This window comes from Polyodon spathula, chromosome 8 (genome assembly GCF_017654505.1).
Source record: "Polyodon spathula isolate WHYD16114869_AA chromosome 8, ASM1765450v1, whole genome shotgun sequence".
In the NCBI taxonomy this organism is placed as follows: Eukaryota; Metazoa; Chordata; class Actinopteri; order Acipenseriformes; family Polyodontidae; genus Polyodon; species Polyodon spathula.
Genome location: NC_054541.1, coordinates 2,941,339 through 2,959,575, shown reverse-complemented (window position 1 = coordinate 2,959,575; position 18,237 = coordinate 2,941,339). Strand labels below are relative to the sequence as shown.

The 18,237-nt window shown below is 42.1% G+C and overlaps 1 protein-coding gene and 1 long non-coding RNA gene across 4 annotated transcripts in view; both read left to right on the top strand.

Annotated features, from left to right (window-relative positions):
• LOC121319191 overlaps nt 1–2,531 on the top strand; it is a 38,256-nt gene extending 35,725 nt beyond the window's left edge. Inside the window, exon 3 of the long non-coding RNA XR_005950679.1 lies at nt 911–2,531. This is a non-coding gene — a long non-coding RNA (uncharacterized LOC121319191). The remainder of the gene's footprint in view (nt 1–910) is intronic.
• A 2,130-nt stretch (nt 2,532–4,661) lies between these two features.
• The window catches only part of LOC121319189 (tyrosine-protein phosphatase non-receptor type 1-like), a 109,653-nt gene continuing 96,077 nt past the window's right edge, over nt 4,662–18,237 (top strand). Inside the window, exon 1 of one of the 3 annotated variants that reach the window (XM_041256383.1) lies at nt 4,662–4,902. In XM_041256383.1, the coding sequence (XP_041112317.1) occupies nt 4,840–4,902 (63 nt within the window). In that variant the 5' untranslated portion in view covers nt 4,662–4,839. Of the gene's footprint in view, nt 4,903–14,910; nt 15,042–18,237 lie in introns of those variants that run through there. The other 2 variants (XM_041256381.1, XM_041256382.1) reach the window with 2 other exon arrangements.

Here is an 18,237-nt window from a genome sequence, read left to right as displayed (position 1 = left end):
TGGGGTTTTAAAAAACACTTCAAATGAGACCATGTTGTGGTCTGACTTTGCCAGGGGTTCTCTGACCTCTGTTTTAGTTATTCTGTCTTCGTTATTTGAAAAGACTAATCAAGGCATGCCTCCCCTCTAGTCGGCGCCTTGACAAATTGTGTTAGGAAGCAGTCATTTGTCATTTCCACCATTTCAATTTCATCCTTCATGCTACCCACCGGGTTTTCCCATTTTATATGGGGGAAGTTGAAATCCCCCATTAGTATGGCTTCTCCTTTGCTACACACATTTCTAATGTCATTGTGTAACAGATTATTTTGCTCACCGTCTGAATCTGGCGGTCTATAGCATGCTCCTATTATTATGCCCTTTGAATTTTTGTCCGTTATTCTGACCCATAATGATTCGTTTTTATTTTCTTATTTTTAGAGTCTATAGAAACCTCACTGCGCTAGAACTAACACGAGAGTCTATAGAAACCTCACTGCGCTAGAACTAACACGAGAGTCTATATAAACCTCACTGCACTGGAACCAACACGAAAGTCTATAGAAACCTCACTGTGCTAGAACTAATACGAGAGTCTATAGATACCTCACTGCGCTAGAACTAACACGAGAGTCTATAGATACCTCACTGCGCTAGAACTAACACGAGAGTCTATAGATACCTCACTGCACAACCAACTCCAGAATCTATAGAAATGTCACTGCACTAGAAATAACACGAGAGTTTATAGAAACCTCACTGCACAACCATCAGAAGAGTCTATCGAAACCTCACTGCACCCGAACCAACACAAAGAGCAGCATTTCAAACAGAGTGTCGAACAGTCTGCAAGAGAGCAACAATCAAACCACTGTACCAGAAACATTCCCACTGTAATAATTCTCTCTTCTTTTTCATTTTCTGTTTATAGAACCCTCACTGCATAACCTGCACGGGAGTCTATAGAAACCTCACTGCACCGGAACCAACGTGGGAGTCTACGGAAACCTCACTGCACTGGAACCAGCATAAGAGTCTATAGAAGTCTCACTGCACAACCAACAAGAGAGTCTATAGACACCTCACTGCACTGGAACCAACACGAGAATCTATTGAAACCTCACTCCACCTGAAAAAAACACGAGAGTCTATAGAAACCCCACTGCTGAGTTAGTCTTTCAGACTGTTCACAGGAAAGGGCTGGTCTCAGGTGACATCCAAACTACTTCAGGGCAAATTACTTTTGTTTCTGTAATTAGAAAAAATAAAATAATAATAATAATCCATAGAATTTAATGGTGTGACCATCTACATCCAAGAATTAAAGCTGTGGCCTGGAGCGCCATCTACTGGAGTCTTTAGGAATTGGTTGAAAATTAATTCTCTAGCCTCGAGGCACCTACACCAACTTCCCACGTCTTTCTTTACTAGAAACATTTATTTATTTATTCAAACTTCAGTAGGATAGGAGTAAAGTGTTCAAGTACTTAATTTTGCAATGCCTTCTGTCAAAAGACAGCAAAAACACAAGAAACTTTATTTTTTCTTTCCTGGTATGATATATCTTTACATTTATAAGCATTGCACAGACCATAATACGTGGTGTTCTAGCTGGCCAATGAACTAAAGCTGACTCGTGTATTCATTGTAGAACCTGATATCTAGCCCTGCAGTTTAGGTAGCTTCAAGAAACCTCCCTGTGCAGACTATGCTTTTCGACAGTCCTGGCCTTTCAGGGTCACCTGGAGGGTGACATTGTCCCCGCCCCTGTCAGTAACCAATCAGCTGTATCCTCTAATGACTGACATGCTCTGCAGACTGTAAGACACTTGACCACGAAAAAACTACGGTGGTGAAAGGACCTAGGAAGTGTAATTGTAACAGATTTGCAGGCTGGCAAGCAATCGAACTGAGAGCTTTGTTTCACTGAGTGTAGTACCAGACGTCAGGTTTGAAATGAATATGAGTGTAACTTTGTTTTACTGAGCGTGGAAACCAGGGGTCAGGTTTGAAATTAATATGTATGCTTGTGAAATTAATATGCATGCTTGTGATATCATGTTTCTTTTAGAACTGCACCTTGGAGATGTATAAAGTCAACGGAATTGTGTCACAGGTGAGATTGATGGAAAATTTTGTTAGCTCCAAACACTTTAATATTGTGTGTCTCAGAGCATCTGTGTAGAGAATGATAAACTGCATCCCACTGTGTCTCAGAGCAGCTGTGTAGAGAACGATAAACTGCATCCCTGTGTGTCTCAGAGCAGCTGTGTGGAGAATGATAAACTGCATCCCTGTGTGTCTCAGAGCAGCTGTGTAGAGAATGATAAACTGCATCCCTGTGTGTCTCAGAGCAGCTGTGTAGAGAATGATAAACTGCATCCCTGTGTGTCTCGGAGCAGCTGTGTAGAGAATGATAAACTGCATCCCTGTGTGTCTCGGAGCAGCTGAGTAGAGAATGATAAACTGCATCCCTGTGTGTCTCGGAGCAGCTGTGTAGAGAATGATAAACTGCATCCCACTGTGTCTCGGAGCATCTGTGTAGAGAATGATAAACTGCATCCCTGTGTGTCTCGGAGCAGCTGTGTAGAGAATGATAACTTGCATCACTGGGTTTCTTTACTTTTCACTAAGGTGAAGCCCATGTTCCTGTATGAAGTTCTCCCTGAATTCAAAGAGCATTACTTCAAGTGACCACAGAGAGTAAATGTTCATTATAGGATGGGAGCTGTGGTCCCTATTCCCTGGAATGGAGGCAGTCATTAGGGTTTGGTTGGTTCCACACAGACCACATTGGCCTGTAATTTAAACCCACTCTCTTCTACCAGGCTGGATTTTGAATCCAAACTGAATATAACAGAAAGAAATGTGAATGAATGGTTTCATGAAAATGCTCACTTTATAGGTCTGAGTTGCTCTCTCCTGAGTTCAGGGGCTGCTCTTAACTTCTCTGTTGTCACTCAAAGTGTCTTTGTACAAGAGCCAGCACCATGTAGTGATCTTTGTAGTTTTCTTTAGTTTTGCTGGCAGTACACTAGATGGCGCTGGTGCATTCTAATATAAGACAGCTCTTTATATTAGTATGAGCAGCTCCTGAAGTCTTTGTTACAGCAGCACAGTATCGGAACCTGCCTCGCCTCTTCTACACCTGACGCTATTGCAGCTGCTTCCTGTTCTGCAGGTCAGTGGTACTCTAGCTGGAGTCCGTAAGGCTTTTCCCAGGGGATTCCCTGGGCATTCTGAAAATAAGTATTTTGTCATAACAGATTGAGACTCGTCAATGAGATGAGGTTAAATGCTCTAAACCACGCATGCAGACAAGCCCAGATCATTACAAAGTGGTTCAGACATCTGCAGCATGCAATCTACAATGCAATCTGTAACTGTGCATCACACACAAGTCGTATATATATTTGTATAATTGCTATTTGTTCATTATTTAACCAGTCTCCAATATTTCCCCGACAGTATAATATATTCACAACATTCCTGTTTAGCCAACATATATTTTTTCTATATTCGGAGATTTAAAACCCACCCATTGCATTGACTGGACCTCATTAGCTTACTTCCACCATCAGTGTGGAGAGATGGAGTTCCATAAGCCCACTACTCTAACTGGGGCTGACAGAGTCCCTATTGAAATGGATTTGAATTGGAGAGATGGAGTTCCATAAGCCCACTACTCTAACTGGGGCTGACAGAGTCCCTATTGAAATGGATTTGAATTGGAGAGATGGAGTTCCACCAGCCCGCTATTTTAACTGGGGCTGAGGGAGTCCCTACTGAAATGGATTTGAATTGGAGAGATGGAGTTCCATCAGCCTGCTATTCTAACTGGGACTGAGAGAGTCCCTATTGAAATGGGTTTGAATTGGAGAGATGGAGTTCCATCAGCCTGCTATTCTAACTGGGGCTGAGACAGTCCCTATTGAAATGGATTTGGTCTAGACCTGTTGCTGATGGCAATGCACAAGTCTAATTTGAAATCAGCCTCAAGTCAGTTCCAGTGACAGATGGAAATACATACACTCACAGCACCAGGCCACTTAGACATCACAGACAGCACAGTGAGCAGTTGCCTCACACAGGGGTTTCTGCACTGATTCATAAATAATCGACACAGCCGTGATTAACAGAGTTAACTTGGTGTCAGGGGAAAACACAGAGCCTTGTTAGGTTTGGGTGGAATGCAAAGCTTCCACGTCTGTATTTTCTATCTCATGTCTGGAGAACGAACTCACCGCCACTTCAGAAAACAACCGCTTATTTCCATGTGCTGTCTGATGATGAGCATTTAGCACCGTGACGTCATGATAGGTCGCGGACACTTCAATTCAGTGCAGCGGGATTCAAGTCGAGGATACTTGAATTCAGGGCACAGTTCCTTTGAAGTTTTGAGAAGACAGCTTGAAAACGGTCGCGTTATATAAAACAGTTATCATGTCATGTTTATTGGTATAAAAAATATAACAATAGCGCCCTTCCTGCTTATCTGACCGATCGTCTGATTAAAGAACTACAGACCCCAGCAGCCAATGCGTTGTCTTTGCGTGTTGATTGGCCCCACTGCTGCACCTCCATCATGTGAGCGCTGATTGGCCCCTATCTTGACCCCTCTGTATGGATTGTATTGTGATTGGTTATAGGGCGGGGGAATGGGTGGGTATGGTGACTGTGTTGGTGCAGGAGGAGCGAGCGGCGTGTTTCCGGTAAGAACAGGTCAGGAAACAACAGTGAAGACCCCATTAAACCTTAATGCCGATAAGGAGCCTTCGAATTAAAGCAAAGCAACTAAGTACAATCTCATTGATTGTGTTCAGTTGAACGGGAGGGAGTCGGGAGAAGGCAGCAGCGAGCATGGCGATGGAGACCGAGTTTCGGGAGATCGATGAGTCCGGGAATTGGAGCGCCATTTACCAGGTAGGACTGTAGTACAGTGGAAACAGAGATGAACTGGGGACGGACTGTCGGATGGGAAGAGGGTTGACAGGACTTGAGAGACTGGGGACATTTAGCAGAACCGGGAGAGGGAGGGTGAAGTCAGGGTGCTTTCGGGAAATGAACGAAGGCTAGCGGCAGGTTCTCTCCTGGTTTAAGAGATTTCGAAACCCAGACAGCTCTCGGGTTTGAGAACGCCTGCATTCTTATTAATGCGGAATTCTGAACACTTCTAATCGCGGTTATTTTTACTCAAAACGAAACGTACTGCTTCACACTATATGCCTACTCGAGGTGCTGTCTTACAGTTACAGTGTTTATAATTAAAATGATTTCTGTTTAGGTTTATACAGAACAGGGTAGTGTTTCATTAAATGCTAATTCGTTACATACGATGCGAAACCACTTGTTTCCCTAAACGAATCCCACCGTTCTGTATTTTGGAAGTTTGAGTTGCAGGCTCCCTTGGGTGCTGGTGGACATCGCTCTACACTGATAGGTGGCCGATGTGACCCACGCTGTTCGTCCGTATGTACGTATTGTTGATTCCAAAGTTGCAAGTTTATTCAAACTATGTTGTGTCTCTGTTGTGTTATTTGACAGTGCAAGGCAATTGCTGTACATTGCACAGGTATAAAGACTGCTGTTTATTTTTATTTTACTTGAGTGGAAGTAGCACAGTTCTAACAGGGTGTCACTGTACTGGTATCAGAGATGAGATGGTGCTGCTCCTCCTAACTTCCTTCAAAGAGCTGTAAACCACCAAGCCATAGCTGCTAGACTGACTGTGCAGCAGCCAGGGCGTGGGGATGTTACTGGGGTATGACTGAAAAGTCACAATGTGATCAGACAGTCACTGTATATTCATTGAGCAGGATTTGCTGTTGTACAGACACTCAGTCTGATGAGGTAGAACAGCATACATTCAGTGTGACAAGACTGGCATGGAAGGGGACCATTCTCAGAGTTAGAAACTCTCCAGACCTGTGTTTCAGAATTTGGAAGGGAACCATTCTCAGAGTCGGAAACTCTCTCCAGTCCTGGGTTTCAGAAGTTCCCTCAATGAAGTTTATTATTTAAAATGATCAGGAGGCACGAGTTTTTGAAACACTTTTAATGGAGCGGGTCACATATATTAATCGGATATCTTATTGGTCCCATGTGGAAAGATGCTGTTGAGATAGTCATTTATGTTAATACCAAACTTGGTACAAAAATTATTTAGCATATTCAGACCATGCCAGATTGTGGGGACATATCCATCCCTCTGTCACATTTGAAAAATGTGAAAAAGACTGCCACGTACTGTTAGTCTTTACCATACTAACACCACGTTGGCTTATCTAATGACAGCTGGGTCTTATAAAGCACTTCTTCAGTTTCCACGAAGCCACTCCTTGCCATTTCTTTACTGCCATGCAGACACTGTTGGTAGTGCTCATGATCCTCAGCTCTTTAGTCATATTGATGGTTCTGATCTTCTGGTGTGTGGTGTATGACACCCTTGTTCTAGCTGATGTTCTGAGTAACAAATCAATTAAAAATAAAAACCTGAAAAGTCTTCATTAGATTAGTATTCACCCTCTTTGCTATGACACTCCTCAATAAGCTCAGGTACAACCAATTGCCTTCAGAATTCACACAATAAGTTAAATGGAGTCCATGTGTGTGCAATAAGTGAGTCACATGATTTCAGATTAAATACATCTGTTTCTGTAAAGTCCTACAGTTGGGTAGTGCATTCAAAGCAAAGATACTACCATGCTTTCAAAACAACTCCGGGATAAAGTTGTGGAAAGGCACAGATCAGCGGAGGGGTATAAAAACATTTCAAAGGCATTGAATATCCCTTGGGGCACAGTCAAGTCGGTCATTAAGAGCTGGAAGGTATAGGGCAACCACACAGAATCTGCTTAGAACAGGCCGTCCTCCAAACTGAGCAGCCGGGTGAGAAGGGCATTGGTCAGAGAAGCCACCAAGAGGCCAGTGACAACTCTAAAAGACCTACAGCCTTCCATGGCTGAGATGGGAGACACCGTCCATGTGTCAACAATCGCTCAGGTACTCCAAAAATCTGGCCTGTATGAAAGAGTGGCAAGAAGAAAGCCATTTCTGAAAAAAGCCAATGTAAAATCCTGCCTGGAATTTTCAAGAAGGCATGTGGGAGGCTCTGAAAAGATGTGGCAAAAGATTATATATATATATATATATATATATATATATATATATATATATATATATATATATATATATATATATATATATATATATAGTATACAGATCAAAAGAACAAAACCAATAATAATAAAAACACAGCTGCATGTTACAGAATCTATCAAATGCAAATTCCAGTACATTGTTATATTAACACCACTGTTTAGGGATCGATGCCACAAACGGGAAATCCACACATATACTTATATAGCTGTTGAAGATCATGTTTGTGTGTGAATAATGCAGTTTGATTGAGGCTCTTACAGGGTTTAGTTATTATATAATAAATATTTTAGCAATGACTGGGACTCTAGCAAGACTGGACACATGCGGTTGTCTAGTTCCTGTACAACACATACCTGTGAGCCTCCTAATGCGTTCACAAGTGCACAGAGCTAGCACAGCAGCTCCACTCAGTCTAATCTGTACTCTGTACAGCTCGCATCTTCATATCTGTAAAATTATCTGAAATGCAAGGCTCGAAGTTAACCTGTGTTTGGTAGCATTTTGCTACCCAAAACTCTAAATGCTACTATTTTTAATTTTTTTTTTTATGCAATAGCATTTTTCTGATCCCTTATGCTGCGGTTTATACGACGACCCTGTGTAATGCCGGTATTTTATTTATTTATTTATTAATTAAACACATACATTATTAGTGTCTTTCATAAAGCAGGAAACCATTGCTAACAGAGCTTCCCTATTTATAGATGAGTGAGGTTTGTAGCGCCCCATGTAGATACGAGCGAGGCACAGAATTCAAATCGTATTGGACAGTGGCGTTCACATGTCTACAATTCAGAACAACGTGGCTACAATTTCAGGGTATGAAGTTTCTTTTATAAACCAAAAGTTAAATTAAATAAATGTTAAAAACATTATGATTTTATGAGACAACAGGCTTTTATAAACTTACAGGCAATTAAGTTTACTCTATAGAAATCAGGGCTCGCAAAATTTTGGTAATGGTACATGCCCTTTGGGCAGTCCATTGTAGACATTTGGTTATCCAAAAAAAAAAAAGTCAAGTTGCCCATAATTGACCTATGAACTGTGATTTGTACAAAGTACACTGAACTCAACATAGGTACAGTATCTCAGGGTTCATACACTTTTTCAACATCAAAATTCCAGACTTTTTCCAAACTTCCATTTGTGTTTCCCAGACTTGTGTTTTAGTTAGTTTCTACTAGTTTTTTGATAGTTATCCACATAGGTGGGCAACTGCAGAGCATTATAGCTTTTTAATGCAAAGCAGAAGTTGCTCCTGGTTTTCTAAAAGTATTTATCAGAATCTGGAGGTGCAAGAGACAATGCAGGCATGCAAAAGAGAAGTAAGATACTATCTAAGAAATGTCCAATATTTGAGAACTACGTTGGATTATTTACAAAAAAGAATATACAAAGTTGTATACTGCAAATATACTTGTGCCAAAATAGGGTAGTATAGTGGTACCAATAGTATACTAAAACTAGACTATTTTGGCACATGTATACTTGCAGTATATAACTTTTTTTTGAAAGGGATGATATTGGATTCTGATCCAAACTTCTTTATACCCTCTGTTAAATGTTGAACTCTGGGAGGTGAAAAATAACATGAAATAACAAATGTGCACACATTATCTATTAAAATGTGCAAGTGTTGTGTATTAAGCATATAAGTCAAATCCTAAACACAGTACACCCTCGCTATAACAACCCTGTTTGGGTCCAAGCCTTTTGTTCACTATAGTAAAAGGACAATCCAAAACGAACAATATAAGCTGCTGGAGTAAACTGAGGAAGTCACCTTGGATAAAGGCATTCACAAAACTATTAATAATATTAGCACTGTTTTATTCTTTGATTTTCTTTATTGTCACTACTAGCAATAATAATAATAATAATAATAATAATAATAATAATAATAATAATAATAATAATGAGATTGTGAATAAAAGAAGAATTACAAGTACAGTACCCAATTTGTGGCATGCTGCATCCAGTGTTCTGGCTATTTCCTATTCATTGAAGAACACAGTACCCCCCCCCCCCCCCCAATTTATTATTATTATTATTTTTTTATTAGTACAACGAAAAACGGGCAGTGGGCAACGTATCTGGACGTGCTCGGTTTACTAATTTCTTTACTTTTTGATTCGCTACAGTTGTACGATGTTCACAATTTAGACTCAGACACTATTAAATTGAGTCTGTGAATAAGCTACCGAATTCGAAAAGGACCCGACCCTTTCTGCAATTGCTGAATTTTCAATTGTTGTTCTATTTACACTCAGAACCATTGTGAGTCTCATGACAATTTGAAAATGTAAGGTAATTTCAGTCTTAGTTTAAAAAAAATCATAGCCTTCAAAGTATATACTTTGGCTGTCGTAGTGTCCATTTTAACCGTCGTTTCAGTGGAGCGGACGTGGTCATGTGACACCAGTGCGCTGACTCGATGGGATTGCCTGAGTTGTCAGGGGTGTTACACGGGGTAATCCTCGCAGGGTTTGGTCACAAGCAATGTGTACGTCACTCCGGAAATCACTCAAGCATTACCAATAAAAAAAAAAAAAAAAACATTAATCACTAAACATGTTTTACTGTGATGATCTGTGAGCGGAATCTCGATTGAGAAACCGCTGTTTGATTAAAGCACAGAACGATATCTTTGTTATAGAGTAACAAAAAATCGGATTGTCCATTGGGCAAGCAGACAAAAAGAAGCACGTTGGCCCAGAACGTCGGGCTAGCGATTTTTGCGAGCCCTGGAAATGCTAATTTAATCCGGTCATGGAGAATGGCGGCTTTGTTATCATGTTAACCCTGGTTTCATTAATGCTGAAAATGAACATGTAAAAGGTAGATAAATAAAATGGGTTATCACTACCTTGCGTACTTCTCCTGTTTAACTAGTGAAATGTGTGCTTTAACACACACTGTTATACAAACTATAACTTGCGCACATAGCTAACGAATGCCACTGTTTAATAAAACAAACCCAGCTATTGTTTTTTTTTCTTAGTTGATATCCCTTATTCTGTTATTAGTAAAGTTTACAAACGAGAGGAGGCCATTCGGCCCATCTTGCTTGTTTGGTTGTTAGTAGCTTATTGATTCCAGAATCTCATCAAGCAGCTTCTTGAAGGATCCCAGATGTCAGCATCAACAACATTACTGGGGAGTTGATTCCAGACCCTCACGATTCTCTGTGTAAAAAAGTGCCTCCTATTTTCTGTTCTGAATGCCCCTTTATCTAATCTCCATTTGTGACACCTGGTCCTTGTTTCTTTTTTCAGGTTGAGAAGGTCCCTCGGGTTGACATTGTTTAACCCTTTGAGTAGTACGAGTGCGCGGGTGCGTTCGCTGCTCTCTGGACCCCGGGGGGTACGAGTGCGCGGGTGCGTTCGCTGCTCTCTGGACCCCGGGGGGTACGAGTGCGCGGGTGCGTTCGCTGCTCTCTGGACCCCGGGGAGTACGAGTGCGCCGGTGCGTTCGCTGCTCTCTGGACCCCGGGGAGTACGAGTGCGCCGGTGCGTTCGCTGCTCTCTGGACCCCGGGGAGTACGAGTGCGCGGGTGCGTTCGCTGCTCTCTGGACCCCGGGGAGTACGAGTGCGCCGGTGCGTTCGCTGCTCTCTGGACCCCGGGGAGTACGAGTGCGCGGGTGCGTTCCCTGCTCTCTGGACCCCGGGGAGTACGAGTGCGCGGGTGCGTTCGCTGCTCTCTGGACCCCGGGGAGTACGAGTGCGCCGGTGCGTTCGCTGCTCTCTGGACCCCGGGGAGTACGAGTGCGCGGGTGCGTTCGCTGCTCTCTGGACCCCGGGGAGTACGAGTGCGCGGGTGCGTTCGCTGCTCTCTGGACCCCGGGGAGTACGAGTGCGCGGGTGCGTTCGCTGCTCTCTGGACCCCGGGGAGTACGAGTGCGCGGGTGCGTTCGCTGCTCTCTGGACCCCGGGGAGTACGAGTGCGCGGGTGCGTTCGCTGCTCTCTGGACCCCGGGGAGTACGAGTGCGCCGGTGCGTTCGCTGCTCTCTGGACCCCGGGGAGTACGAGTGCGCCGGTGCGTTCGCTGCTCTCTGGACCCCGGGGAGTACGAGTGCGCGGGTGCGTTCGCTGCTCTCTGGACCCCGGGGAGTACGAGTGCGCGGGTGCGTTCGCTGCTCTCTGGACCCCGGGGAGTACGAGTGCGCGGGTGCGTTCGCTGCTCTCTGGACCCCGGGGAGTACGAGTGCGCCGGTGCGTTCCCTGCTCTCTGGACCCCGGGGAGTACGAGTGCGCCGGTGCGCTCGCTGCTCTCTGGACCCCGGGGAGTACGAGTGCGCCGGTGCGTTCGCTGCTCTCTGGACCCCGGGGAGTACGAGTGCGCGGGTGCGTTCCCTGCTCTCTGGACCCCGGGGAGTACGAGTGCGCGGGTGCGTTCGCTGCTCTCTGGACCCCGGGGAGTACGAGTGCGCCGGTGCGTTCCCTGCTCTCTGGACCCCGGGGAGTACGAGTGCGCGGGTGCGTTCGCTGCTCTCTGGACCCCGGGGAGTACGAGTGCGCGGGTGCGTTCGCTGCTCTCTGGACCCCGGGGAGTACGAGTGCGCCGGTGCGTTCGCTGCTCTCTGGACCCCGGGGAGTACGAGTGCGCCGGTGCGTTCCCTGCTCTCTGGACCCCGGGGAGTACGAGTGCGCCGGTGCGTTCGCTGCTCTCTGGACCCCGGGGGGTACGAGTGCGCGGGTGCGTTCCCTGCTCTCTGGACCCCGGGGAGTACGAGTGCGCCGGTGCGTTCCCTGCTCTCTGGACCCCAACTCCCTACTCGGAGGGTTAAAAATGCAGTGAAAAGGCAGGGTGTGAGCTGACGTGTTTGTGAACAAACCACTTATAACAGAATCTTTTAAATATAGCGGTATCATGCTGGAATTAGCGTTCATTTTCAAAACAGCTTAGTTGTGATTTGTAACCGTATAATTTTTATAAGGTCATACAATACAGGATTCAACAATAATGTGGCATACTTAGGGCTTCAGTTTTTCAGGTTTTAATAAAATTTTTTGGTGATTATTTTTAGCTATTTGAGTTTTATGTAAGTTGTTGTTTTTTTTTTTTTTTTTTTTTTTTACTATAACAAACTTTAATTTCACATGCTTGAACGAAAGGTTTTACGAACTCGCAACAAAAAATCAAAAAAAGACAGTTTTATACATATCATTGAGCTGTAATGACACGTGTGAATTCAATATGAAAGAAAGTAACGACAGAAGGTGTCCACTTTAGGGAATCCCCATGGTATAGAGATCAACGATTCGATATGCGAAATTTAGGGCGATTGTACGGAGGTAAGGACTAAAATAAGAAAATTTAGAAAGCGTGTACACAAGCGGAGTCTCCAATAGAAATGTAGGAATGTACTGTCACTCAGTAGTTGGGGCTGGTTTAAAGTATTCAGAACGAATCAATGATAGATACAAGTCAGGAAGGCGGGACGTTGCCCAGCAGCACTGGGAAATGTATTTATTATTATTTTTGTAGTAGGTTTTATTTTTTAATGGGAAAAGGGTGAAGTCATTGTGAATTGATTAACCATTTCCACAGTATTTATTGGCTATCCACCGACTTAATTTTTTTTGTATCTGGTGTTTTATCGGTTAAAACCGAAAATCAGAAGCCCTACGCATACGATACATTTAAAAAAAAAAAAAATTTGTTTAGGTGTGCATGATTTGTTAGTTACCGAAATCTGTCAAGAAGATCATTTCATACGACTTTGTTTACACCGTTGAAACATAACCTGGTAAACCGTACTGATGGCATATCATATGTTTAGATGACAGATATGGTTGCATTGTTGTAGAACTTACAGATAAAACAAAATACATTTCAACAAGGAGTTGCATTATTAGTTGAGCACAAGGTGGTTTCAATAAATACTTTCTGATTTAAATGTAGGCCTACTATGTGATAGTTTGGGATATTTCAGTCTATTTAAAACAGTAGATAGGTGTTTACTTTTGGAATTTTTATATTGAATTATTTGTCAACCTCTACTGGATAAGACCATTTTGCTACCTACTTTCCAGGCAGGCAGCAAAGCCTCACTACTGCCTTAAAAAGTGAACTTGTAGCCCTGGTTAACTCTTTTTAAAGTCCATTTATTCAGCGCTTGTCAGACTCGTTGGGTCCAATTTATTTTCACACACGCTGTTTATTTCACAGGCACTGTTTTAAACAATAGGTTTAAAAGGCATTGCATTGCAAAAGGACACTCAGTACTACATCTCCAGCCAAGCCCCACCCCTTGTTCGCTGTATTTGTCACATACCTCTTTATAGACGTGCATACTGATAAATCCTCTCCTCATCACTTGTTTTATCACCAAACTACTCATTATTTTATTACATCTCAAAAAGCTCAGCAAATGTCAGTGATATTCTTTGAGTGCTGGATGCGGAAGCAGCTGCCTCCTTTGTTTATGTCCGTGTTATCTCTGTAGTGCATGGGGCTATGAGATGCGCCCTTTTTTATTTTTGGCTCCTATTGGTCTCACTCAGCCATTAAAAGGTTTTCTCAGCTTTTTCCAGAGAAAAAAAACCTGTGCTTTATGTCTTTTTGATGATGTCGAACAGGAAAGGGAAAATTGTAATGTCGGACCTGGTCCAACATAGGACAGCAAAGGGTTAACATCTAACTGCAATACTGTGCTTTTAAAGGCATTGCCCACCCCAGGCCGTCGGAAAGAGGCCAGAGTGTCAGGATGCAGGGACTTGTGGAGCAACAGTAGCAGGTTAGTTTAGGGGAGGTTGATCCCAAACAGTGTATGGAGAGGAGTTTCGCAGTGTAGTAGGTTCCTGGGCAAACTTTTTTTTTTTTTTTTTTTTTTTGGCTTTTTTTCTTATTTTTTTATTTTATTTTTATTTTTTTTTTAAGTTTGGTTTTGTTTATTAAATGTGAACTAGGGCTAGCATTGCTGGTACCCGAGTGACTGCCTGTGTGTTAAGTCTGTGTGGCGTGTCAACACCAGTGCGCTGTTTGTGCCTCAGTATTATTCAGTGGAGACCCCCACGTGACACTTCACACTGTTAAAGGGGGGTAGTAACCACAGACCAAATGTCGTGCAATGTCTTGTGATAAAACTAAAGCTATTAGTCAAATAAACCGCGGGGGGGTGGACACTTATCCAACCAAGCTATTTCAGTTTTTATTTTTAATTAATTTTCTGCAAATCTATTGAATAATTTTTTAACTTAGAAGATGTGGTTTTTGATGTGTAGATAAATGAAAAAAAAAAAAGCATTTTAATTCCAGGCTATAAGGCAACAAAAGGTGAACATTTTGAAAGGGGGTGTAGACTTTCTATAAGCACTGTATATTTCATACCATACAGTTTGTGCTGGTCAATGACTATTCTCAGAGCTCTATGGCCAGTGGGGAACACATTGATCAAATCTGCAATGTTCATCCCCCAACCATTATGAAGTCCTATAATGCTACTGATTTCCGTGATTGTGGAAGTAGGCATTGTGAATGGTATTTTGTTAAATTCTGCAGGTATTTTTGGTGGTGTTTTGTGGGTTTTTTATTTTTTTTGTTGTTTTTGTTTTTTGTGTGATGTTTTTTTTTTTTTTTTTTTTTTGGCTCTACACCCAGCCAAGTTAATTCATCATGTGTCTTCAGTCGCATGTCTCTACATGCGGCTCCACCAGCGAAAAAATATGAGAATGGAGGGAGGGGGGGGGGGGGGGGGGGTACTATTCTGCTAGTTTTGCTGTGATTTGATTGATCATGTTTGAGTCAATACTATTAAAGATCACATTCCCAGTCGTAAACATGTAGAGAACAAGAAAGCAAAAAAGAGGACAACAAATACAAAGCAGTGCTTTCTTCTGTGCTGAAAAACAGAGACCTGCGGCACTGCGCTCAGGAAGAGCTCTCCCGAAATAAGTAAGCAAAATGATGTGTTTTAATTATTGTTCAGTTTATTTCTTTCTACTCTACCTGCCTTTTAATAAAGATATAATTAGCAATGTTGATCCGTGACCGTTTCTTAATTAAATTATATTATTTGACGATGAAGAAACAAACTCAAAGCTATTTTTCTAGCTGTACATTCCTTAAAGGAAATTAATAGCTTTAGTGTGTAAAGAAGATGTAGTCCCTGCAACATATACTGCCTGTTTCATAAAGACATTCTGTCTGGAGACATACCTCTTGCTAAACTTCGCAATTAACAAGAATGCAGAATTAGCAAAGAAACAACTGGGAGTACTAGTGATGCATTTACATTGAAGGGGCTCTATTTAAATTGCAATCGGGTGATGCCCAGCACTGAACCTGTGTAGCAACGAGTCGGTCAACACGGCTTCTTTTATCAAAGTGTTCCATAATTTATCCTGCTTATTGTAGCCAGTAAAACGCTAAAGATTACTCTCGCATAACAGTGCTGGACTGTTACTAACCTGTTGCATATTGTTTAGTGTTGTTGTAATGCCAGCAGTGAGCTAAACATTTTCAAAATGCCTTCATTCGTAGACTGAACTACAGTGTTCGTTTTCTGAACTGTTGCTGCTTATTTTAATGGCAGCACTGAGCCAAGTGATGTTTATAAACATTGACATGTTTAAAGTGTTTTCAGGTGCTTTACTTACTATTACAGAAACTAGAGTCTGATTGAAAATCTTGACTTTTTAGTAAAAAGAAAGAATTGTGGTAAAATGTATAAATTTACTTAAATATCAGTTTATTTATTCAAATGCCATTGTAAAAGGGCGAGGAGCCCTGTACAGTATTGTTTGTTTATTTTAACATGGGGTCTCCCCCTCCGCCCCTGTGTTATTTTGTAGTTGTCTATTATGATTTATTTATTGTATCTGACGGCGAGAGCCATATTGTTTTGTTATTGTTTTGTCTGCATAGCCGAATGTTGTTTTTGTTTGGTAGTGTGGATGGGAAGCCCCATCCACTATTAAAAAAAAAAACCTGTGCAGAAAGTGGTCTCTCCTAAATTAATGGTCACCTGTGTAAAAACCCTACAGTTTTCCCTGCTCGAGGTCGGAGTTCAGAGGAGAACGAGAGCAGAAAGAGGGAACGAAAACAAAACTAAAATTAAAAACTAAGGAACAGTGAGGGCACCTGCCCAGCCTGACCTTAGTTTTAGTTGTTTGTTGTGTTTGTGACTTGTTTTGTTGATTATTTTATTTTGCTCTGTGAGCAGTGTTGTTTGTTAAACCTTTTTGTTTTATTGTTGGATTATCTGAAGCGGGTCTTTTGCCCTGAAGTACTTAGCTGTGTTTTGCTTCCTGCCTCTTGGCCTGACGTCACCACTCAGTCCATCCCTGTCACAGCCATGTTTAATTATTAATACGTTGATAAAAAGTGGGAACAAAACTGAAAAAAAGGAATTTGCTGTTCCCCAGAATGGGAAATTCGTTGTTCACAAGTAACCAGCTTGTTTGCAAGCATTTCTCCAGAGCAGAACACTTCAGCTTGCACGCCAAGCTGTTTAGTAGATGAGATTTTTTTTTTAAATGCATTTCCTTTTACAAGGCATTTCCGCTGATTCAGAATGGAAGTTCCCCTGTTCTATGAATTGCATTTAAATGGCTTTGTTTAATTTTGGCAGTTGGGCTAATGTGGTGCTTGTATGTGGTTGTCTGTCTATTTGCCCATCTGTGTGTTTTGTTTTTCAAACATCTGAAAAACCATTTATACAAATGTGATGACAGTTGGAGTAAACATGATTTCATTTGAGAGCATTAGATTGAGGGGACATATTGGGGTGTGTGTCAATCTGTATGACATGCTTCCATTATTACATGCATGTTGACAACACATGAAGTTATTTCCCATGTTGTACATTCATAGTGTACTTTACTATACTAACCGCTCATGTGCTTCCTCAACGGCATCAAGGGCTAAAATACTATTTCTGAAATACTTTTCAATGCATTTCTATTCCTCTGCTATCAACTCCTTCATTATATTGAGATCTCCAATTTGAAGTGTGCTGCTGTATGAGTCTCTAATGTTAAAACAAGTCCTATGTCTGCTTACAATCTGAGAGCCATATTAAGACAAAACACTTGCATATTAATGCTCACTTGAGTGTGCTTTCTCAATAGGGCAAAACATCCACTTAAGTCGTTTTTCCCCTGTAATAATCTGCAGGTATGTGTTGTCATATTGCCAATAGGAGGGTTCTGTAAAAAGCTTCAGCGAGTTAAGACTCGTACACGCCTCACAGAGACCCAGAAACCTGGTAAACGAAGAAAGAAAACATCTAACCACAGACTAACCCTTCAGCAACGAGGACAGCGCAATGAAAGAGTCCTGAACACACATTACCACAGACTAACCCTTCAGCAACGAGGACACTGCAGTGAAAGAGTCCTGAACACACCTTACCACAGACTAACCCTTCAGCAACGAGGACACTGCAGTGAAAGAGTCCTGAACACCCCTTACCACAGACTAACTCTTCAGCAACGAGGACAGTGCAATGAAAGAGTCCTGAACACACCTTACCACAGACTAACCCTTCAGCAACGAGGACACTGCAGTGAAAGAGTCCTGAAAACATGCTTTTCGAATGTAAGATCAAAGTTTACAGCGTGATTGGTGCGTGGTCCCACCTTTCCTATGTGCTATCGTTCTGAGTGCGCTTGATTGATATAGTGACATGGGTGTTTTAAACTACACCCACCCCTCGTTATATCGCCCCTCGCAATGCTGCGGATTCGGATTTATCATGGTCCTGGAGTTGGCTCCCCATTTTTACAGTCTAACTGCATGTGCCCTAGCTCCAATATACATAGGCACTTAGAATTACTGTTTGTTTTATTTTGTACTGCACATCATGTTGTTGTAATATTGCTGTTGTAATATTGGAAAAAACAATTCCAAAATGTTTTCCAATATTACAACAGCAAGAGAACATTCAGGGTTAAATGTCTAAGAGATACAAATGGCAAAATCATAGATGAAGAAAAAAAATAGCAAATATATTAAATGATTACTTTTCACAAGCTTTTACAAAGGAGGATACGGACAACATGCCCCAGTACCTATCCAGTTTTAAATAATTTTAGCATAACTGAGGCAGAAGTGTTAGAGGGACTAGGAGCTCTTAAAATAAACAAAT